Source organism: Hoplias malabaricus, chromosome 10 (assembly GCF_029633855.1).
Source record: "Hoplias malabaricus isolate fHopMal1 chromosome 10, fHopMal1.hap1, whole genome shotgun sequence".
Classification (NCBI taxonomy): Eukaryota; Metazoa; Chordata; class Actinopteri; order Characiformes; family Erythrinidae; genus Hoplias; species Hoplias malabaricus.
In genome coordinates, this window is record NC_089809.1 from 34,308,428 (window position 1) to 34,333,436 (window position 25,009).

A 25,009-nucleotide genomic window follows, 5' to 3' on the forward strand; every position below is an offset into this window, starting at 1 on the left:
TTGGCGAGTCTGAAGCTTTATAATACCAGTGCTATATTGGCTGCATCTGCCATCACCTAATGTAAACAAAGGAGAAAATGACACACACCCTGACATCAAACAAAGGAAATAATGGCACACAATCTTGAAACTACAATCCCAAAATTCCCTCAGTTTTTCCCATTTAACACTGGAAATGATTTTCTAAATATCATCACCCTGGACTTTTCATAAACCACTGTTTACCTGTGTATGGAAGACCAAAACACATAGAAAAATCAACATTAAAAAAATACTTGTGTACATGTGGACCAGGCATAAATGTCAGTCACTCAAAACTAGCTCAGTATATAATGGCCACACTTTTACCTCTTCCCCTCAGAAATTGGTCTCCTCTCCCAGGAACCTCACTCAATACTTTCCCCTGAGTGTCTCCCACAGTGATGTGGAGGATAAACTGTGTGGTAAAGCTGTTGGCCCCTGTGGCATTGGCTGCTGTCACTGGCTGAGGTAATAAGAGTCCCAGCATTTGACTAATTGGTGCAGAGGGTCTGTTTCCAATGACATGGTGATACATCACAATCAGTCTAATACTGTACTGTGTAGACGAGTCGTATTTATGCCCTGTGACACTGGTCCCATAGCTTCAGCTTTGTGGGGTTTATTTAGTCCTTTCAGAGAATCCCGAAACACATCTCACTGGAGTTCAGATAGTCTGTGTCAATTTAAATTTGGACAAACGTGGCCTAAAATTAACTAGGAATGTTTGTGTTCAGGGGGATTATGAGGAACTGGTACGTTTATAGTATACACTATATATGTCAGGGTGGCACGGTGGTGCAGCAGATAGTGTCGCAGTCACACAGCTCCAGGGACCTGGAGGTTGTGGGTTTGATTCCCGCTCCTGGTGACTGTCTGTGAGGAGTTGGTGTGTTCTCCCCGTGTCTGCGTGGTTTTCCTCCGGGTGCTCCGATTTCCTCCTACAGTCCAAAATCACATGTTGATAGGTGGATTGGCAAGATATCGGATGGTCTTCCCTTGCTCCAGAGAACACATTTCACTGCTGTACAGCTAAATGCAGAGGGGGTTCATACCTTTTAATTGACGCTTAGCAGTGGACATCATGACGGCAATCTATACAAATGATCCAGAGAATCCCACTGCACTGGCAGGGCTTTTCAGCAGCCTATAGTTCATTCATTAGAAAAAACGTCTACAAACTTTTGGCCAAATTATCTGAGCCCATCGTTTGTAGCTTTAGATGGAATGATTTAAGGACCCTCATGGACAGACACATGGAGAGTAAGGTGTGATATAATGCTGACACAGAAGGGTATTTTCATAGTGTACAATAGACCGGAGATTTCTCTCATTTTGTGATAGCTGCAGAACTCTGCTACACTGAGGAAGGTAAGAATGATGAGAATAGTGATGTACACCAGGGGCTAACACAATGGATTGTTACAATGAAAGGGATTCCAAATCCAGCTCAAATTATCATACCCCAAGAGGTTCGGTTAGATTTATATACAGCTTTTCTCTCCAGTCAGTTTCATTACTGTCTCATTTCGGTTTAATAGAAATACAGACCTGGATCTTTAATGAGTATAACAGCATGACAACAGCTGCACATCCAAGAAAACCTTTCTTTTTAGAGTTGGAAAAAGCTGCGACATATCTGCATTTCTCTTTCTCTTGCAACCAATTCACAGATATAACACCATGACACCTGCAACATAAAGGTACTGGAGGAAGTAAGAAAGCGGTATATAATTACATCATAATTCAGTCGTCAAATGTTCTTCGTGTCATTCTCTCCACTGGGTCAATCTAATGACATAAGAGACCAAACAGGATCCTGGTACAAAAGTCAAAACTACTTAACAAAACTTCATCTTGCAAACACTCATGGACTCAAAACACAGGCAGACAACACAGAAGACACGATATCACAAGTCCAAACACATGGCAAGAGACAGGACTGCACCAGAAGAAGAGCCTAGGCTGAGAGACTTGGCACAGAGTGGTTTTAAATAGTGGAGACATGGTGGCATTAATTTTCATGATTAACAGGGAGCCAGTCTAGGATGGAGATGAGGTAAAGCCAAAAATGGGTCAGGACAGAGCGTGGGTTCAAACTGCAATTATGTCAGATTTACAACAAGACGTCTGGGGGTGTACATCCTACTTAGAATTTGAACTAAATCTAAATATACAAAAAAACATTGAACTAAATATAACAGAATTGGATATCTCCATATCCAATAGTAGCCCAATAGTATAGAGTAGAGCCATAGAGGAGTGGTGTCATGGAGGAGGGATGGTGACAGTAATTAGCTAATGAAGTGGGTTAAGTATGAGAGCAACACAGAATTCTCACCTTTATCACCCCAAGGCCATGAGTGCTAGAATTTAACGTTGCTTTTGTATTGCATCAGTCTCTCTTTTGTAGTCTCTTAATGTCATCGTGTGCTAATCCTCTTCTCAGACCTTTGTTGCTCCACTCAATAGCCTCTGCAGCACCCAGAGACAAGTTTATCTCAACATTACACAACACATCCACTAAAACTTTAACACCTCAGCACTGCTGTCTCAGAGTCAGCTCTGAAAAGAAAGCACCTACGTATGCTTCTCCTTCAGTGGCATTTCTGCCAGCCTGGTATAAGCCACTGTCAGACGTCAGATGGTCAAATGCTCAGTTGTAATTCAACATTTAATTTTATTTAACTGCACTTGCTAAGAATTAATTAAAAGTTCGGGAAACTTCCAGTGCCCCTGTTGATTTGTGCCATTACATAAACTCTAAAGCGGGTTTCTAGGCATTGTTAAAAGAGCAGTGTGAGCATTTATTTCTTATACAATTCCTCCAATTCTCCATTAACTGCACAATATACACTGGATTTAAAGGGGCTCTCAGAGTTAATTAAGCACGGATGGTTTTACTGTGTGGGAAAAAATCGACTGCCTGTCTGAACGTAGGCAGTTTTCAAAGTGTGCAACCACAAGAGAGGTGGCTTAGCAGAGACCTAGAGATGGACAAACAGACAGGCAGAGAGTCAGACAGCTGGAAACAGATTGCTGGTCTTTAACCTGTAGTCCGTGAACCGTCCATTTTAGATGTTGTCAGAGCTCTGAGGAAAGATAATCTCTGGAACTGATGAAATGCATTTTTGCCGACATTAGAATTACAAAGAAAGTCACAAGACAGCTTCTTTTATTGCACACCAAAGTGCATATGTGTGTGTAAAAAGGTCACTTCAAGTCGACGTGAACAATACATTTATCTCTAATGCCAAAATCTGCTGAAATTCGGAAATGCTTATGTTATTTAAATTACTTTGCAATACCCCAGGCTCAATTGTAGCTGAAAAGAACAAGAAGTAAGCACATTTTAAGACATGATGCTCCGCATGGAACTGGCTTGTAACTCAGTCACACACTCACTCTCACACTCACTCACATTTAACAAAATACTACACTATTTAATGTTTTACATCAGCGACACTGTGATCTTGTTTCAGTTTGAATTAGAAACAGTCTTCATTAATATGCAGGTTTCTTTAATTTCTCCTTAGTGTGTGTGTGTGTGTGTTTGTTTGTGTGTGTGTGTGAATATGTGGGAGTGTTTTTTTCTTGGCAGCTGTCAAAATTGTGCCACATGTATCTGCAGAGTATGTTTTAATTGCTGTTCCCTGCTGCTGTATAACCCCACCACTCAGTCCAGCCCGGCCCACTCTGCCCAGTCTTCATGCAGCATTTGCATCTATATTTCAATCTCTGGTTCTATGCAAACCCCACTCCTGCCTGGCTCAGAGCTGCATTTGCTTATCGAGGAAAGCTGAATGTTGTAAACAAAACACAGGTCTCTGAAATGTTGCATAATCCCTTCACCGCCAAGCTGAGAAATACACATGACACCTTCAGGAGCGCCATGCAGCACACACAGGACGGAGTACATGGGAATTCAGGGCTATTTAACTGGATTTATTAGCTTGGGAATCAATACAACCATCAAAATAGATATAAATATTAGTAATTTAACAATATCTGTAAATACTACATCCCTCAACCTTTCCATTATATATTTCTGCATTGTCCAATAAAAACCATGTTAATTTTTGCTCATTTTTAGTTAACTGTTTTTCAATATCTTTTGAATACAGCATCTGTCCACATTTTATTTGAGTAATAAAACTACTCCAGAATTACTTACATTGACCTCTATTAAGCCTTTATTTTCTTGTTAGGTTACTATTTTTGGAGATGCATGTTTTTCATTGAACATATGGCTTATGCTGTCTCCATAGAAATGCACTGTCAACAGAATAAACCTAGAGCAGCCACACAGGGTCCTATAGTCACCATGGTCAATCCCATGTGTCAGCTAGATGAGTTTAAAGCCCTCATACTGCATATAGAAGCTTCATTATATGGGCTAATGGTGTTCCATTTAAAACCACAGGGATCGGTTGGAATCATCCACTTCTGTAGCAAAATTCAGTCAAATCCTCACAACAGTGTTCCAGTGTCTGATGTAAAACCTATCTAAACTAGTACTGCACCACAGAGGGAACACATTTCCATTGTTATTCAAGAAAGTGTCTGCTAACTTTTAGAATTTGGAGCCAGTAATTGCCCTACGGAGGAGCACCTTGTTTTGGCTGAAGGTTGGATTCGAAAGGGCAATTTCCACTGTGCTGGCTCAGAAACACAAAGGCATTCTGGGACTTTGCTGTGTTGCTGTGGCCTGTTTTTGGCCAGATGAAGACTCCAGAGCCTCCATCATGAGCTGGTTTGGCAGCAGCAGACCCACAGAGCAGACACATTCCGGGTAATTGACCACAATTATGCGCAGGCCAGGATGCAGGCCACTCACTTAAGCCCAATCTGGAGGCCATGAGCAATAGGACAGGGCACACAGCGTGAAGATTGTTCACTTCCTGCAACAAACTAAATGAGAGAAAGAGACGGAGGGAGGGAGTTGCGTCATGTGTTACACAGCTTTCCAGATTTTGCAACAGATTTATGAGTAATATTCCAACTCGACATAAATCCAGCTGGAAACATCAGTTTATTCAAACTTATTCCAGTTCTTTAACTCCAACACGGATGATGTTTAAATTGTGGAACTCTCTGAATATTTATATCTTCTCGTGCCGTGTAAAGTTTTTCTTTTGCGGAAGAATGAGAGGAAGGCGAGTACATTACAGCACATCCATGTAAACACAATGTACACAGAGGAATGTGTGTGCAAGCATATGTATGTATGTGTGTGTGTGTGTGTGTGTGGAGGAGAGAGGGAGCGGCAGATCATAATCTTAAATCAAAATTGCTGACCGCTGGAACAGCCTCTGCTTCACCTGCGTGTGACATACACCACATTACACACCGCAGACACACACTGCTGGACACTGCAGATAATATTTTGCCTGATAGATAGTCAAGGTGTATTAGCAGATTGATATATAGAGAGACAGTCTAAGGAATGCCCTCCTCAGTGTGCGAATAAACCACACAAAACACTGGGGGTGCCCTCCAGCCAGACAGGGATGGAAGATTCCTTTAATCACCAAACCACCGTCCCTGCACATGAAACAACACAGCTACTGCACTACTTTTACACTAAGACACGTACAACCAACATCAACAATGGTAAACGAATATTCCCTCCCTCCCCTGAGGTTTTTAGTGTGAGGAAAGAATCATGATTTTTCCGGTGGCCCTCAAACATCTCCAAAACTAAAGGTTTAAAGGGAACGTCTATCATTGTGTGGAAAGACAGTTCTTTCTGGTTGTTTACATTTAGAAGCTCTGCGTCTCTTAAGGTGGAACGGTGTGTTTGAGGAGGAAAACGAATGTTGGCCGTACGTGGATGAAGTGTAACTTGTCTGTAAGAGTTTATTTAATTCGTTTGAATTACCACAGAAACTCAATTGTAATTCGAATTTAGTTTTTTAGCTGTCTCCCGAATATCTAGACATTTCCACCTTAAGTGAACTGAAACAACAAAAATAAGACCCACCTACGGAGCAGGAATAGAGCAACATCCTCATCTCAGTTTGGGTTTTTCAACATTTGGAATTCTCTGTGGTCTAAAATAAATCTGCAGATGCCTCGGCGTAGAGAGAGAGAGAGAGAGAGAGAGAGAGAGAGAGAGAGCAATCATTTTAACTGCAAATTTAACTAATTTTAAACATTCATTTTGCAGTTTTGTTCAGAAACAGCAAATTCTGGACCAGACAGGCAGTGAAAATCCTTTGCTGAATTTTGATTCAGCTGAACTGACGCCTCTGAGGGTGGACTGAGATGAGTAGAGAATCCAGGAAGTTGGAAGCAAATCCTGGAGAGGATTTTAAATTTTACTTTGCCAAACAGACCTGAACTAAATCCATTAACACTGCCAAGAGCCAACTACAAGCACTGCTGCTGGGAGTCAATCAGCATCTCAGTAAGTGATGCAGGTGACAGGGCTGTGGTGGTGTGTGTGTGTGTGTGTGTCTATCTATATATATTATATCATATATATATATATATATATAAAATGTTGAGTAACGCTGTATACTAACAGGCTAATGTAGATTTTGCTTATCTGCTTCCCTACGCAACTGCCCTTTAGAGCTAACACCCCCGCCCACCCCCCTCCACCCCAGCACTAATAGCTCTAATTACTGTCTGTAGAAATCATGAGGAATGCCCTCTCCCAGTGTACAGTCTGGTAATGAATGGATGTGTCCACCTCTTCCTCTTGGACTAATGGCCTCACTGTACAGAGAGAGTCAGATCGATCACAGCACAGTTCTGCCCCCTGGTGGGGAAGAATAAAAATGTTCATGCTTCTTTCCTGAACTTGGAGTAATGCTGCAACATAACATTCACAGCAGTTTCCAGTGTCTGTATTTAGTCGCTGTCCACACCTTGTATCTCAAAAAATGTCTTTACAGAAGAAGCTAAATCATTAGGTAAATGTCAGAGTTAACGTTACATTATTATTTATGGATTCCAAGGGAAAATTAGACATTTATATATAAGTACATTGTGTATTTCCCAAACTGTGAAAACATCACCACACGTGATAACTGCTAACAGTGCTACAGTAACAGACATGTGACAGAAATATTCTTCAGTTGCATATTGTCCACGGTGGATAATAACTTCTGATCTGATCTTTGAGTTTGACCGAGAGGACGACCCACTGTCCATTACACTGACCGATTCTTCACATATGGCATTTGTACACGATTTAGCCCATAACTGTTATGTTTATGATAAATGTATAATATCTTTATTAGCTGCAGAGTGCCAGTGAAAAGGTTAGATGCTCTTTGTGCCCAAAACTATCCTGATACTCTCTGCAGCAAAGACACTGACAGACCTTTGAACTTTGAAGAAAAGGATATGTGGTTCCGAAAAAAAAAAACTGTCCAATAATGTCATGCATTCATTTTTTCATTATCTGTAACCCTTATCCAGTTCAGGGTCACGGTGTGTCCAGAGCCTACCTGGAATCATTGGGCGCAAGGCGGGAATACACCCTGGAGGGGGCGCCAGTCCTTCACAGGGCAACACACACACACACACACACATTCACTCACACACTCACACCTATGGACACTTTTGAGTCGCCAATCAACCTACCAACGTGTGTTTTTGGACTGTGGGAGGAAACCGGAGCACCCGGAGGAAACCCACGCGGACACAGGGAGAACACACCACACTCCTTACAGACAGTCGCCCAGAGGAAACCCACGCAGACACAGGGAGAACACACCACACTCCTCACAGACAGTCACCCGGAGGAAACCCACGCAGACACAGGGAGAACACACCACACTCCTCACAGACAGTCACCCGGAGGAAACCCACGCAGACACAGGGAGAACACACCACACTCCTCACAGACAGTCACCCGGAGGAAACCCACGCGGACACAGGGAGAACACACCACACTCCTCACAGACAGTCACCCGGAGCGGGAATTGAACCCACAACCTCCAGGTCTTTTCAATAATGTGAAACGTTGAATAGTTCCAGCACTTGAACCAATTTCTTAACATGACTTCTTTTGGGGAAAAAAAAGAGTGAAAGAGTGAGTTACAGTCCATTTCCATGATTTGCTTTGCATCTAAAAACACTACGATAAACAAAAAGCTTACACAAAGTATAGTAAACAGCTGTTGCATTAAAAACTTTACGCTGCATTAAAATTAAATCCCTTATGTGATAATGCTGTAAGTACTTTTAATTTAAATCAAACCTTAGTTGGAAAACCTCTGAAGAAGTGTTCACACGTTGAGGTCATTGTTGTGGGCTGCACTCTAGACTACACACTGTCTTAACATGTTATTTTAAAGATTTGATTATGAAAGTGTAGTGGCAGATCATATCAAATGTTTTCCTTATTAATCTTAAATGTGTTGAATCATTTCACCTTAAATTTAAAAAGTGGGCGGTCCCAAACTTTGACTGACACTGTCTGACTGCGAGGACTACATCTGAAGAAAAACACACATACACCTCTCCGAAACCTCACTCTCCAGTCCGCAGACCTTGAGTGTTGTGTCCTCGTCCACTCCTCCGCTGTAGCAGCGTAAACATTAGCGTCGTTGCTGCTGGGTGATCCATCACGTCCAGAGCAGGTGTTTACAGTGATGAGTGATCCTTGTTACCTTGGAAAATGTCAACGTAGCAGAAATGTTATCCAAAGATGTCAGAGAGAGCTCATAAGCCAGTGGCGTGATAGAGAGGACATTACTGTGATGGATGTCAGCAATAAAAAGGTCTTGTTATGCGCTTTGGGAATTTTTCATTGTGGCGACATCAGGGTTCAGGACATGACAAGGATTTTGTGGTTGAGGAAATGTTCGTGTCATGCGTGAAAGAGCAGCTTTTGACTGGGAGGCAGTGAGTGAGTTATAGGTGTTGTTTAAACTCACAAAGAACATAGAGCTGCGGTGGTTTTGTTGGTGTTGTCCAACTAAACCTAAACTTTCTGAAAAAAAAAAAAATATCTAAAACTCCTGCTTTTCTGCTTGTGAAGATCTGTCAGTGCTCACTGAACTTAAACTGCAGTTCTGTCTCCAACCTCCCACTAGAGGGCAGCACCTTCCCTCACTGCTGAGAGTTAGTATTCCACAGTGTAACCAACCCTCCCTGTCCTGATGTAAAATGTTAGTGTGCTATGGTCATCATTTATTTATTTGTGTACAACTGTTGAGTTCACATGTTGTATAATCTCCACTGAAAATCATTGTCAGTAGAAATGAACCCTCTGGACTTGCCACACACACACACACACACACACACACACACACAAGGCAAATTTTTGAGTGGAACCCAAATTCTGAACACACATGTTTCACATTTGATTCCCTTAATAAATATACTCTTCATGGTATAAGTCTGGTCCAGTTTTCTATCATTAAAGGTCTATTAAATGTAGGGAAATGCTGTTCTCTTGTTTGTTTACCTTCAGAAGCTCCACATCTGTTAAAGTGAAATGGTGAGTTGCTTGTAGATGGATGAAGTTTTTTTCACTGTTTGAATTACCACAGAAACCCATTTGTAATTGTTGTTTAGGTTTGTAACATTTCCAGTCTGTGTTCACTTTCATGCAGTTAGTGCTCCTCTGAACTGAGTGAGTTCCATCGACAGCAAAAATAAGTCAATATTACACACCTATGGAGCAGGAATAGAGCAATATCCTCATCTAAGTTTATGCTCTTCAGTGTTTGGAGGGCTAATCTTTGTATTAAAACCTCCAGATTCTCCAGAGAGTGAAAGCACAGTGTACTGCACCGAGACCCTTTTACACACACAGGGGCTTCATAAACACATTAGACAGGTTTAGAGCATGGATACAGACTGGAGAGCAGCAAATGGTGAGGAAACTCATCTTCAAATTGTTTGTTTGTTTGAAGAATTTTAAATTAAAATCGTGAACATTGCCTTTAAAAACAGGAGATTTGCTCTGTATCAGTGAAATGTGAACAACTGGCAAAATAATCATGTGAATGAGTTCTGCTCCATTAATTTATTTTCTCTTTTGGATTACGAATGCCCTGATCTTAATGCCCTATCTCTGGATAAAGGTATCAAGGTGAGGCAGGTATTTCTTTATGAACGGTGCTTTACCTGGGACATTCATGTTTATATCCTTTTAAATCCACTGTCATCCTCACTAAGCTTTAATAAGACTGTTCCTGAGATTATTTGCCCATAAACCACCCACCACCCCCAACAGACAAACACATACACACACTCACACACACACACACACACATACATGGAGATTCACATGTGGAGATTAATGGCAGGTCCTGAGCTCTTTATGTAGTTGCTGATGTTCTAGTTTAAAGAATAATCTAATAGTAAGTAAGTTAATGCATTTGGTCCGAACTCCCATTTCTCCATTCAGAAAAAGTGCAATCAGTTGGATACATCAAAAAATTGCACAATATATATACAATATATGGACAAAATCTTGAACATACACATAACACCTACAGGAGCATTTATGGGATTCCATTCCAAATTCTCATTCATTCATTATCTGTAACCGCTTATCCAGTTCAGGGTCGTGGTGGGTCCAGAGCCTACCTGGAATCATTGGGTGCAAGGCAGGAATACACCCTGGAGGGGGCGCCAGTCCTTCACAGGGCAACACACACTCACACATTCACTCACACACTCACACCTACGGACACTTTTGAGTCGCCTACCAACGTGAGTTTTTAGACTGTGGGAGGAAACCGGGGCACCTGGAGGAAACCCACACAGACACAGGGAGAACACACTAACTCCTCACAGACAGTCACCCGGAGCAGGAATCGAACCCACAACCTCCAGGTCCCTGGAGCTGTGTGACTGCGAAACCTACCTGCTGCGCCACCGTGCCGCCCCATTCCAAATCCATAGACATTAATATGGAGTTGGACCCTCTTTATAAAAAGTGTCTGTGGGATGTTTTTTGTCCATTCATCCAGAAGAGGGTTTGTGAGGTCAGACGTTTTGATGAATGAAAGAGACACTAGCAATGTGCTTTACACTTTTTTAAAGTCAGACTGAATGGCTAGGTGCTTGATCTTATACGTCTGTGGAAATGGCACGAGAATGTAGTGTGTGCAATTCTGTGAGTTTTTTGTGATTATGGTAATACTGTGGCCACTGGTCTGGTTGTGTCTCTTGCTCCTAATTAATTTATTTCTACTGCTGAACCTGATACTCATGAAAGACCGCGCCAGAACAAAGAACATTAGTTAACGAGCGTTTCCATTAGATATTCAGTTAAACTGTAGAAATTCAGTGATCCAGTATTGAACACAGTCTATTAAAAATTAAACTTAATAAATAAATAAAGTTATATTTTTGTAAATGGGGTGGCACTGTGGTGCAGCTGGTAGTGTCGCAGTCACACAGCTCCAGGGACCTGGAGGTTGTAGGTTCGAGTTCCGCTCCAGGTGACTGTTTGTGAGGAGTTTGGTGTGTTCTCCCAGTGTCCGTGTGGGTTTCCTCCAGGTGCTCTAGTTTCCTCCCACGATCCAAAAACACATATTGGTAGGTGGATTGGCGACCCAAAAGTGTTCATAGCGGTGTGTGAGTGAATGTGTGAGTGTGTATCACCCTGCGAAGGACTGGCGCCCCCCTGCACTACTGAAGCAATGCAGAGACAACAGAGTGGACGCATAAGCTGAGGTGGTTAACTCTAAGTGTTTGTGAGGAGTTGGTGTGTTCTCCCTGTGTCTGCGTGGGTTTCCTCCGGGTGCTCCGGTTTCCTCCCACAGTCCAAAAACACATGTTGGTAGGTGGATTGGTGACTCAAAAGTATTCATAGGTGTAAGTGTGTGACTGACTTTGTGTGTTGCCCTGTGAAGGACTGGCGCCCCCTCCAGGGTGTATTCCCAAATTGCGACCAATGATTCCAGGTAGGCTCTGGATAAGTGATTACAGATAATGAATGAATGAATGAATGAATGAATGAATAAATATTTTTGTAATTTGTTTTGAATTTCCAAAATAAAACTTTTCCCAACATTTAGGAAATGTATCTCAGAAGAGCTTTCCCTGCACACAGAGTGATCATGGGCTGTATTAAAAAAAATATATTGTTTTTCAGACTTTGGAAAGGGAGGTTGTTTCTGCTGACCCTTTACTGTGAACTGAGCTCCATCATGATGAACATTTAGATTACTTTGCTAAGATATTGTCTGTGAACATTAGAGATTAGTAGAGTGAGGTCAGGGGGCTCTGTGCTTTCCAGCTTATGCAGTGATGCAGAGCAGCAGGAAAAAGCAGGCCACACACACGGACAACGCTGCACATACACAGGGACGTGTACGAGTGTTCCAGGGATTGAGAAAGCTGCACTCATCTTAGTGTGGATCAGTCTTTTTAAGTGAAGTGGGGGACAAACAGGAAGCATGATGAATTGAAGTCAAATCCCTCCACATTGATTTTAATCCACTGCTGTGTATATGTGTTTGTGTTGTGTATATATTTGTGTATCTGTGTGTGCGTGCGTGTGAATGGTTGTGGGATTCTATCAGGATTATGGATTTTATCAGGACACAAAAATTGCTATTTGTGCATAATATTTAGTTTTTTTTTTTTATTGTAGTGAGCAGTAGCAGCTCCAGTCTTAGAACGCCACTGTGGTCTGAGGAATATTCCACCTATTTATTGTTAGGTTGAGCATCTGTTGTGTTTGTGTTTGAATAGAACAATACAGATGAAGTCTGGCGATCGAGGTACAAATATTGTAAATTCTTTCAAAACCCCTCCTTCTAAAGAGGCTAAGCCCATTAAATGTTGAAAAGTATTTGAATAAACTCATACGGAGAAAACACAAACACGAGGCTGGATGTCTGTCAAACTGTGGTTCAGCTTTGGACCAAGCACCACTCCTGATAAAACCAAAGAATCAAAGCCCCACCAGTCATCCGTGACAGCTGCGGAGTCCAGAAGAGCGCGTAATTGGCCTCACTCTGTCAGGGCTTGAAGGATAGTTCTTCCATTTCAGCGCAGTTCTAGACAACACAGGCTTCTGTTGACTTACGTAATAGCACTGGCATTTAGAGTTCTCCTTCAAGTGTGCTGAGCTGTCAGACTTTTTCCATTTCCAAGTCGTATAAGGATGGGGGGCTATGACAGCTAATGTGGCTACGTGAGCAGATGTGGATAAAGACAGTTGCACTGTTGACACTCTGTGTAAATATCTGATTTAAGAATAAATCTGATTTGCCCTGCAGTGTGAACAAAGCCTTTGTAAGGTAAAGAACGCTATCATACTATGTATGTAAGGTCTAACATCCGGTCTAATGTCAGTAGACAATGTGTAAACATCCTCAATCCCAAGAGGTGTGTTTGACCAAAGCTGGGGGCATCAATTCTTTGAGACAGGACAAAGTGAACTGCCTGGTTTGGTGAAGTATTACATTATAATAATTTATTCTTCTGCTGGAAGTGATGATAACCTGCATCTGTGAAAGCCCACTAACAAGTAGTTATTAGTGTTTGAAGGTTAAAATAAAAAATGCATAATAATATGAAACAGTTTCTTCTCTTTTGCCACCCGGGGGCGCTATGCATGGTGTACTTTGACAACCACGGAGTTCAACAAAAGGCTTATTTTGTTGGTTTTGCAGCAGCAACCATACACTCTTAAGAAGCTTAATGAAAAGCATGGTATTAAGTGGTATTAGTACAGTCGAACATCCCCCGGTGCACTGAGAGTAAAAGACAAAGGTTAATATCATGATAACAAGATCATTTTCATTTAATCCTTCTGTACACAGCAACATCATGCAGTGTCAAAGTAATATGTAACAATGAAAGAGCTGTAAATTCTGTGTGATCTACTATTCTCTTTTATCTGTTTCCTTTTTAAGGTTCATAAAAGTCAGAGTGAAAGACCACCTGTTGTAGTTTCTACTAAAACAGCATCAGAACAAAAATAAAAAAGCAAATAAGTATAAAAATATATACAGTGTTTTTAATGTAGTGTGATTTTTGCCCTTATCACAGCTTTAGTTCTTTTTGGAAGACTTGTTTTCAGTTTCAGAAATAAATGTAAAAAAATACTTTTCTAAACCTTTAAAGGTCAGTCTTACCAATGACAAAGTGTTTCCCCAGTGTGTAGAAATGTATAATGTTTTTAAAGGAACATTACTTTTGGTATTTTTGCCCGTGGGCTACCCCTAGAGCTGCAGAGTGTAATCCCCTTTTACAGCACTCTCTTAAAATCAAAGGGTAGGGGGTGCAATGGGGGACAATAACTACCCTCGTCCATTAGTTACATAGTGCAGCTTCTGCAGTGCTTAGACTAGAGTAGCAATAACAGAGGCTCTACTCTCCCTGTTACAGGGCAGTGAAACATAACAATGATTTTGAAGCTGTAATTTTAAGGTAAAAATGTGACCTAGGGTTCCTTTAAAATGAAAAAAAAAAGATGAAAGTTGTAAAATAAGTCACGGACAGTCACTGAATACAATATGCAGCTGTTGAACTTCACACTGGTTTATTTTATTGTAATTTTAGAGATCAGATTGGCTACTCAGAAATGTCCATAGGTGTGAGTGTATGAGTGAAGGTGTGAATATGTGTTGCCCTGTGAAGGACTGGTGCCCCCTCCAGGGTGTGCCCCCAATGATTCCGGGTAGGCTCCGGAACCAACACGACCCTGAACTGGATAAGGGGTACAGATAATGAATGAATGAATGAATGAATAAATGAAATCATGGGATATATTCTTATGATTTTATTTTTTTTAGGAAATGGGGTTGTTCCATAAATTATTAAAAATGATTTAACCACACTTTGTTACATAGTAAACAAATCCATTTTATTCTGTGCTTTTTATGTTTCCTGATGTTGTTTTCTATGTAGTTTGCTCAGTACTTTATATGGAACATACACACACACACACACACACACACAGACACACAGAGAGCCAGATGGTGTTAGTGGACCTGTAATCCCTGCCTTGTTCCTCCTAGTTCTGCCACAGCTGGGATTATATAGTGGGCCAATCTCCTGTCAGCCCACCCCTCCTTCTCTCACTCACTCTCTCTCTCTCTCTCTGTCCATTGATGAGAATGATGGTCATTCTGTCAGTCTTGCGAGACCGTGTACTAGCAGATGCCATTTATTCTCTTTCCTCTGCATTAAAGGTAAGAGAGAGATAGCCGTGATGTGTCTTACCTTGTAAACATCATTGCTCACTCTGTCACTACAACTTTTGGACCCTGAACAAATCTGTAATAGAACCTAATGTAGACTTATAAACTCATTTCTATCAGGCGGTGTAAGGGGCTGTAACGGGACGAGGGGACTTTGTACGGTGTCTGTTTTGTGAGTTCTTGTGTTTTATTGATGATACACTAATTTGAAATGCTTTGTGATGCTGTGGTGTTTGGTGTTTTGATTTTGAACAAAGTGGGAGTCTCATTTCCTTTATGTATTTGTGTATTTATGCCACAAATCAAGCTCAGATCTGGATTGTTTTAAATTGATTTTATTATTCGTCAACAAATAAAGTGAATGCCTTTTGAATATAAGCATAGACAAGATATACATCACATTTAAATTGCAGCATATTGTTTAATATTTAAATTATTATATTTTACCTGTTGGAGCTTGACAACTTAAAGTTAAAGTTCATTTCAAAAGGTTTTATTCCAAAGTTTGTAGAGCATTTCTGTTTATTGTGAATGTTTTGGCCGTTCAGAAAAGCAGCTGTTAAAAAAAAAAGTAGAAGAAGAAGTAAAAAGCAGATAAAATAATAATAAAAAAAAACTAAAGTTTTGTTCCATCATCGATTAAATGTTCCCAGTGAGCTGCAGTAAGTAAATAAAGGATATCTCTGAGTTGAAGGTGTTTGGGTGGGATGAGCAAACGCCGAATGGTTTCTGGAGCTCATAAACACTGAACAACTCAAAGCTAAATTCTATCTGACACTCCTGAATAGTGACGCAGACAAGGGCCAGAACACAAACACACAACCAGGCCAGCCCCTCCGACACAGGAGAAAACACAAAAACAAACCAAAACAAATGCAGTCTGGAGCTAGAGATACGTACGTGAAAATAACATAACTAAGAATCCTTTAGAAACATGTTGAGAACTCCAACTCCAGCTGAAGTAACTCCAACTTCCTGTTTTAGTTGTCTCATATACACCTGTTGATAATTACACATAAACACACTTAGCATGTCTTATATTAGAACATATACCATATAGATGTTTTATTCATTTCAATGCCATACACAAATGTTTGTTTTAGATTAGGATTGCAGAGATGCAGCAGGCCTGGCCACGTTTATCTGCAGTGGGCTCCTAGCTTAACTTCAGAGGAATTAGGAAACATATAGATATTGTACTACAATGAATTCGTATTTTTTTTAAATATATTCAATGAGCTGAAGAATTATAACTGACCATCGGGAGCCGATCTCAAATACTGACCTTTACCCTAGACTACAGGGTCTGTATCTCTTCAGGTGCCCTTATGTGACCTTGCAGCAAACAAACTGAATTCTATTCTTCTCTAATATTCTTCTGTAATATGTTTCTGTTCTAATGTTCAACTCTACAGCAGTCTTTTTAAAGCACTTTTTTGATGTGTTCATTGTGTATATTTGGAGACTGTGTGTGTGTGTGTGTGTGTGTGTGTGTGTGTGTGTGTGTGTGAGTGGTAAGACTTGGTTTTGCTGGAGAAGGTGATAATGCTCTTAGACAGGGCTGGAAATCAGGAACATACTAAATATTCAGGATAAAGAGTTTAGAAACAGCAGGTTTACAGAAGAAAGCAAAATGAATGATTTAAATGTCAATACTTTTGAGTTCATGTAAACAGATTTCATTTTTTTCTAGATTAGATTTGTAGTATGTTTATTAAATCTCTCTCTCTCTGTCTCTCTCTCTCTCTCTCTCTCTCTCTCTCTCTCCCTCTCTCTCTCTCTCTCTCTCCCTCCCTCTCTCTCTCTCTCTGCCTCTCTCTCTCTCTCTCTCTCTCTCTCTCTCTCTCTCTCTCTCCCTCTCTCTCTCTCTCCCTCTCTCTCCCTCTCTCTCTCTCTCTCTCTCTGTCTCTCTCTCTCACTCTCTCTCTGTCTCTCTCCCTCTCTCTCTCTCTCTCTGTCTCTCTGCCTCTCTCTCTCTCTCTCTCTCTCTCTCTCTCTGTCTCTCTCTCTCACTCTCTCTCTCTCTCTCTCTCTCTCTCACTCTCTCTCCCTCTCTCTCTCTCTCTCTCTCTGTCTGTCTCTCTCCCTCTCCTCTCTCTCTCTCTCTCTCTCTCTCTCTCTCTCTGTCTCTCTGTCTCTCACTCTCTCTCTCTCTCCCTCTCTCTCTCTCTCTCTCTCTCTCTCTCTCTCTCTCTCTCTCTCTCTCCCTCCCTCTCTCTCTCTCAGGTGCAGGTTTCCTGTGTCTGGTGGACGTGGTACCAGTCAAGAACGAGGATGGCGTGGTGATCATGTTCATCCTAAATTTTGAAGCCATGTCTGATGACAAATTTCGCGACCCCAACCAGGAGCTGAACCACAGGCTGCCTCTCCCCTGGCGCTCCACCTGTAGGATACACCTTCCTCTCCTCCTCAATTTATTATGGAATATAAAGGAATGTTTGTTTATGACGAGTTGTCTAAGGTTGGGTAATCTGTGACCACTGTCGTTGGTGTAGTAATATATTGCATCAATAAAATGATATTTGCTGATAACATTTTACAGTTTTTATGACAGATGCTGACTTAATGAGGGTATTACATTAGCCACATATCTGTAAGAGAACACTATTGTTACAGTATTTCACATAAATGTCTGGATCCCAATGGTGCTCTGATCATTTATCGGTGTAAATGTAAATGTTTCTATGAACACTGTCTTGAATGTCAGTATTTATTTTAGTAAATACCCCAACATTATTTATATAACTTAAGATATAATTTACTTTGTCATTAGTTAATAGCTTATATACTCATAAAATGTCTACTAACAGTATGTAGAAATAGTATGGAAACCTTGTAGTACTTCTGTCTGATATCGATATTAATTAGATGTAATTTTTATCTGCCTCAGATCGAGTGCGACGCATCCGTCTGCGTCTGCCTCTCCTGCAGTCCCGCAGTAAAAGCAGGTCATCCCTGAAGGAAGACGCCGAGGCGGGCCGTGGTGGGGCTGCTGTTCCTGTCTCTGCGTCCTCCAGGCCAGGTAGCAGTCACGAGTCTCTGGCCCTGGCCGAGCTTCTGTCCCTCCCTGAGCACGAGCAGGTCCCACCTGCCACCACAAGCACAACATCCTACTCGCTGTGGCCTGAAGACCGCCGCACCCTGCTGAGCAGTGAACCTACTCCTCCCCCACCGGCCCCACCACACACCTGTACTTTTCCTTTGGGCCAGTCGTCACCCAGACCGCAGAGGCTCAACCCAGACGCCTCTGCCTCCAACTGCAGCCTGACGCATAGCCGCTCGAGAGAGAGCTTCCACAGCATGCGCCGAGCATCGTCTGTGGACGACATCGAGGCCATGAGGCCCGAGTGGGATCGCAAACACTGCAGCAGACCCTCCAGCAGCAGCACGGGTGAGCAGATGAGACCAGAGATTCGTTTTGCATTCCCTGAGAGCACCTATTAAATGGGATTATTACTCTGTGGATGTGCAGATCTTAGAAAAGTTTGTAGTTACTGTAGGAGCTCCCTTGAGGCTCTTGAATGTGTACCTTGTGTGATAATGATATTGAAGAAGGCAGTCACTGGAATGAAATGTGTGGATTTAGGCATTTCTTTAATAAATAATGTGCTGAATGAGGCAGGTATAGAATTAGACAAAAGTTTAATAAAGCTGCATAAGAGAAGTGCTGAATCAAGCAGGAATTGAATAATGTGCTGAATAACAGAGGCATATTCTGAATGGGGTGTGTTGGAAGAGGCAGATGCTCAATGAGGCTGAATAAGGAGGTGCTGAATGAACTGGGTACTGAGTGAAGCAGGTACAGAACGAAGGAGGTGGCTGAATAAGGAAGGAACTGATTGAGGCAGGTGTCAGCGGAGACATTTACTGAATGATGGAGGTAAAGATTGAAGTAGGTACCTAAGGCATGAAGTGTGCTGAATAAAGGATGTGACTGAATGAGTTAGAAAAGTACTGATCCCTGCCGGTGTCAAAGGAGACGCTGTGAAGTATTAGTTACAGAGGCAAGTATTAGACGTACAAATAAGTTTAATATTATTTTTGTTTTAAATTTAATTAAAAAAACTGAATGGAAACTGTTGTGTTGTGGTAAAAATGACAAATACCATTTTATTCAAGAAAAAAATAACCTTAAAGTTAAGTAGTGTATAGGAGGGAATTTTAGGGGCACGGCATTGAACAAATATACATATATTCTTAGAACCAAGTCATAGTTCTGAAGATAAAATTGGAATAATTCTGAGATTAAAGTCAGCAAAATTCAGAAAATTCGGAATAATTCAGAGGAAAAGTGGAAAGTCTGGAAAATGTGTTTCTCTAAATATTCTGACTTTGTTCTTGGAATTATTTTGACTTTTTTTCCTCTGAATACTTCTGACTTTTATCTCAGAATTATTCCAACCTTATTCTCAGAATTCTGACTTTATTCTCAGAATATACATTTTATCAGTGCCTTGGCTCTAAAACTCCATCGTAAAGTTTGAAAATGTCAATGACAAGAATTTAGTCCTCACTGGATACCAGGGCCATTATTAGACCCGTTCACTGGGTCATGTGCTGCAGTTAATTGATGCTCAGCCCCACTAAAATTGAGGCTGTAAAAAGATGATTTTATCCTACATTGCTATGTGGAACTATTGAACGCACACTACATTTCCCATAATACTCCAGTGTTTTTTTGTTTTGTTTTGTTTTGTTTTTTAACTTGAGCTCACTTTCAGTCAGAGCCCATTTATTTAATTCCTTTGTACTGAGTAATGGACATTTGTAAATATTTAAATGAAAGTCAGCCATGCAACAAACAAGCGTAGCTTCTAGATACATGTTTTTGTTATAATCACTTTAAACCATATTACCAATATACAGGGGTTAGACAATGAAACTGAAACACCTGTCATTGTAGTGTGGGAGGTTTCATGGCTAAATTGGAGCAGCCTGGTGGCCAGTCTTCATTAATTGCACATTGCACCAGTAAGACCCTGTGCATCCAATGGTTCAAACATTGTGTCCTGAAGGCGGTGCCGTGTATCAGGACGACAATGCACCAATACACACAGCGAGACTGGTGAAAGACTGGTTTGATGAACATGAAAGTGAAGTTGAACATCTCCCATGGCCTGCACAGTCACCAGATCTAAATATTATTGAGCCACTTTGGGGTGTTTTGGAGGAGCGAGTCAGGAAACGTTTTCCTCCACCAGCATCACGTAGTGACCTGGCCACTATCCTGCAAGAAGAATGGCTTAAAATCCCTCTGACCACTGTGCAGGACTTGTATATGTCATTCCCAAGACGAATTGACGCTGTATTGGCCGCAAAAGGAGGCCCTACACCATACTAATTATTGTGGTCTAAAACCAGGTGTTTCAGTTTCATTGTCCAACCCCTGTATATTACACCACGAAAGCTGTATGGTACCTGCCCAGAGAAAATAACGGTAAGTGCATGCATACAACAAAACTTCTTCTTAAAATGAGCGTGTTCGTTTTAATAACTGTTGTTTCTGAATGTCGTCTTGAACTAGGAACAACAGAAAAGTAATTTATTAAACAGGTCTCTCTCATTTTCTGTGTACCCCATGTGTACAGAGGAGTAGATACATTTCTGGCAAATGCTGTTTCTGTTTTTACTTGTTCAGGAAAGTGCACATAAACAAAATTAATGGTTGTAATAAAACATTTTTAGTGTTAATTTGTTCTTCGTTTCTCATCCATGGCAAAGTAATTTATTTCGTTTTTAACATCTCTTTTTACTGGATGTGCTGTTATGCCCCTGTGACTGATTTGCAAGCAGAGCTGTGCAGCTGTGCCCCTCTAAATTCTGTGTGTGCTCCAGAACAGCAAGTGGTCTAGAGGCGCCTGTGCAGCTTTCATTATGAGTTTGAGGTTTATCATTAACTCATTCATTGATTCACGCCAGGCAGGAACACACCCTGGAGGGGGCTCCAGTCCTTCACAGGGCGACACACACATTCATGCATTCACTCTCACACCTAGGGACACTTTCGAATCACCAATCCACCTACCAACATGTGCTTTATTTTTGGACTATGGGAGGAAGCACCCGGAGGAGAACAAACCAAACTCCTCTCCGGAGCGGGACTTGAACCCACAACCTCCAGATCCCTCGAGCTGTGTGACTGTGACACTACCTGCTGCGCCACCGTGCAGTTCAGGGTCACGGTGGGTCCAGAAATACACCCTGGAGGGGGCGCCAGTCCTTCACAGGGCAACACAGACACACACACACACACACACCTATGGACACATTTAAGCCGCTAAATCACCTACCAACATGTATTTTTGGACTGTGGGAGGAAACCGGAGCACCCGGAGGAAACCCACGCGGACACGGGGAGAACACACCAACCCCTCACAGACAGTCACCCGGAGCGGGAATCAAACCCACAACCTCCAGGCCCCTGGAGCTGTGTGACTGCGACACTACCTGCTGCGCCACCGTGCCGCCCCTGATCATGAATATTTAAATTTTAAATTACAATTCTACTTTACACACGAACAATTTTTAAAATTTGTATTGTATGTAATTGAATGAGAAGGCACTGAATGAGGCAGCTGAGGAATGAACTCACTGAAGGTACAAAATGAGGCAGGTACTGATCGAGGCCCTATATGTAGCAGGTACAGAAGGAGACAGTCCTTCCAGAAAGGTACTGCAGAGCTTTTCTTTATAAACTGAGCCCAGGTCAGCTCAACTAAAGCAGCAAATTCACCTCATTCTCTAATCCATCCACTCCTATTTCCAGGTGCTGTCAACAACAAGTCCAACATCCTGAACTCTACCTCTGACTCTGACCTCATGCGCTACCGCACCATCAGCAAGATCCCCCAGATCACTCTCAACTTTGTGGATTTTAAACCAGATCCACTCATCGCTCTGCCTCCTGGGGAGATGGACATCATCGCTCCCTGCAAACTCATCGACCGCACACATAATGTCACAGAGAAGGTCACGCAGGTGAGGAGTGGGCTTTTTCCTCAGTCTGAGCTGCTTTCTGGAGTCAGTTTCTCGGTTCTGGGGTAGATGTTTACACTGGTGGTTTGAGAAAAGTTGTGAATGTCTCCTAATGATGTTTCAAGGTTTTGAGATGTGATTTTTTTAGAACGTTTTAAGGTTGCTGGAGGACAAGCGTGAGCGTTGCAGATCTCTGAGCTGGTGGTCTAGAGGATTATCTGAGGCCCTGGCTGTGCTTGATTTGATCATGTGCTAGTCTCGTCCTGGCCGGTTCTGTCATTTTGGTTTTTACAGGATTTAGGCTAGAGGTTCATAAGCCGCCGGCTTATTCTCTGGCACTTCTGGTGTTTGGTTGCATCGCCTTTGATATATACCTTGTTTTGGTTTTCAATGCTGTCAGCTCCTGCATAGGAGTGAACAGGTTGAGGGATATGCATCTACTGTGGACCGACTCTTTTATCAGACATCTGTTTCTCTGGTAAAAAGAACGACAAGACTGCAGGACCACAGGCCTCATCATTCAGATGGCAGCAGCAATGTGCCAGAATCTAGAAGCAGCAGGTGATCTTGTAAAACCAGTCAGGAGCAACAAGATTATTTCAGTGCTTGCTGTTCATTTGCTTGAGTTAGTTTGGCTTTTGAGTGACTGTTGGATTAGTGACAACTTGCTGCTTGAGGAATAAGTGTTGCAATCATTTCTAAATATTAGAAAACTTATTTTTGAATTGAAAAACCATAATCTTAAAAATGAAGTAGTGTAAGTAATAGGAGAGGGCCACGGCATTGAAAAGAGAATAAATAATATTCTGAGAATAAAATCAGAATAATTCTGAGATTTAAGTCAGAAAAAATCTAAGTAATTCAGAGAAAAAGTGAATAATTCTGAGAGAAAAAAGTTAAAAATTGGGAAAAGAAATGCTGGAAACTCTTTGTAATTAAGGAATCCAACGTGTTTCTCTAAATATTCAGACTTTATTCTTGAGATTATTTTGACATTTAAACCCTCCGCTGTCGCAATAGCCTTCGCACGTGTGATCATACCATTTTAGTTTATTTTTTGTTAAATATAGACCTAAATGTTTAGAACAATATTCACAGAATGATCAGCAGAATCTCGTATCATTTTATCAGCTCCTCTAACCATACAGGAGCACTTTGTAGTTCTACAATTACAGGCTGTAGTCCACCTGTTTTTCTGCATACTTCCCCTATTTCAACCTGCTGTTCAATGATCAGGACCCCCAGAGGACCATCACAGAGAACACATATCTAGTGCATCCTGTGCCAGTTGAAACACTGATTAAAATGTGATTGTTCTGAAATGTATTGTAAGTGCTTTTTTATTGTCAAAATATATATAAAAAACCCTTCTCTGAGTTCCTACAAATACTGTGCAGTCAAACCAATGACACAAAGCTTGAGCTTGAATTTTTATTATAAAAGCAACTGAGATCCGTGTTTAAGATACAGGAATGTTGTTTTGGAACCGCACTCATTCTTTGCTGCCTGGGCTTAACTGGGTTAAGCTAATGTACCTTTATGTCATGCTGCTGGCCTTCTCTCTGCGCTGCTCTGCAGAAATGAAAAGAGCGATTGATGGTTGTGGGTGGAATGATGATAGATGAGGCTGCTGGGACTGTACATTGTGGTATGAGACTCTTTAGGCTAATCGAGTTTGGGGAGGGCAGATTTGTAACCGATGCGCTGTGCCACAGCAGCAAGCGATCGGCTCTTCGCTTTTGTGTTTGTGCTGTGACAGTAATATTCCTCAAAAGTTTCCATGAGCAATGAGCATTAGCTTTTCAATACTCTCTTAAAAGGTAAAGCTTCTTAATGGTTCTTGGCTTGAAGATATGTCTCTAGATAGAAACGTTCATTAATTAATGTGGGGCCTTTACATTTTGTGGAAGTTATTTAAAGTTTTAAGCTGTTCTTTTCTCTCTCTCTCACACACACACACACACGCATACATCGTTAAACTCATGGTTTAAACAACCATTAATCAAAAGTTCTTTAAGGAACCTAAAGTGGTCATTCTCTGGCAGCGCTTCGCAGAACACTTTTTGGCACCATTATGTTTTAAGAGTGTGGGAGCAACCCTTTCAGTACAAATACAGAATATTTAAATGTTTCAAGAGCCCTCATATATTGTAAAGAGCTCTTCATCACACTCACCAACAGTACTGTGCAAGAGATAATGAGATTAAAAAGGTGTTTATCTGATAATCTGTATTTGTATCTATCTGTTATTTTATATGTATTTGCTTAAAACATTACAGTAAATAGTGATGGTCTGTGTGTGAATGTGTTGTTTTAACCCTTTCCAAATCTCTCCTCATGGCAGTCCAGTATTATTTCCAATTATTATTATTATTGTTATCCAATACCTAGCTTTACTGTAGTTAATAAATACTTTATTATGTTAATAGTGTGCTGTTGCTTTAACAAATCCATACGATCAAGTATTAGCAGCAGTATCTAAATCTGTTTAGGAGTCAGCAAGAAATTTCTAGTTCCTCTGCAGTTCATATAGAACAGGTCTAACATTCACTACCTGTCAAAAGCTTGGAGTCACTGAATAATCATTTCTACGTCAGTCTAAAGATTGATTTGAATTGTCCTGTAACATCAAGGCAGTCTCAGGATGTGTTAATCATAGGGTGACCAGATCTGAGATGGTGAAAAAGAGGAGGGGGGGGGTGGGTACATGATATTTGCCTGACGTAAACAAGGACTACTGACGTGCAGACTGACCAATTAAATGTTTACAGAGAAGGTTATCGACCAATAACGGTAGCTCTACAGTCAGACCGTCCAATCAGATGATTTTAGGCTACTTCACCACGCCCCCTTCTCATTCAAGCGAACCAATCGGAGTAGGG

At 41.3% G+C, this 25,009-nt stretch overlaps 1 protein-coding gene across 1 annotated transcript in view; it reads left to right on the forward strand.

The window, feature by feature from the left end:
- The window catches only part of kcnh2b (potassium voltage-gated channel, subfamily H (eag-related), member 2b), a 269,546-nt gene that overhangs the window by 122,463 nt on the left and 122,074 nt on the right, over nucleotides 1-25,009 (forward strand). Inside the window, exons 3-5 of the mRNA XM_066682531.1 lie at nucleotides 17,379-17,537; nucleotides 18,043-18,543; nucleotides 21,919-22,130. Of these exons, the coding sequence (XP_066538628.1) occupies nucleotides 17,379-17,537; nucleotides 18,043-18,543; nucleotides 21,919-22,130 (872 nt within the window). The remainder of the gene's footprint in view (nucleotides 1-17,378; nucleotides 17,538-18,042; nucleotides 18,544-21,918; nucleotides 22,131-25,009) is intronic.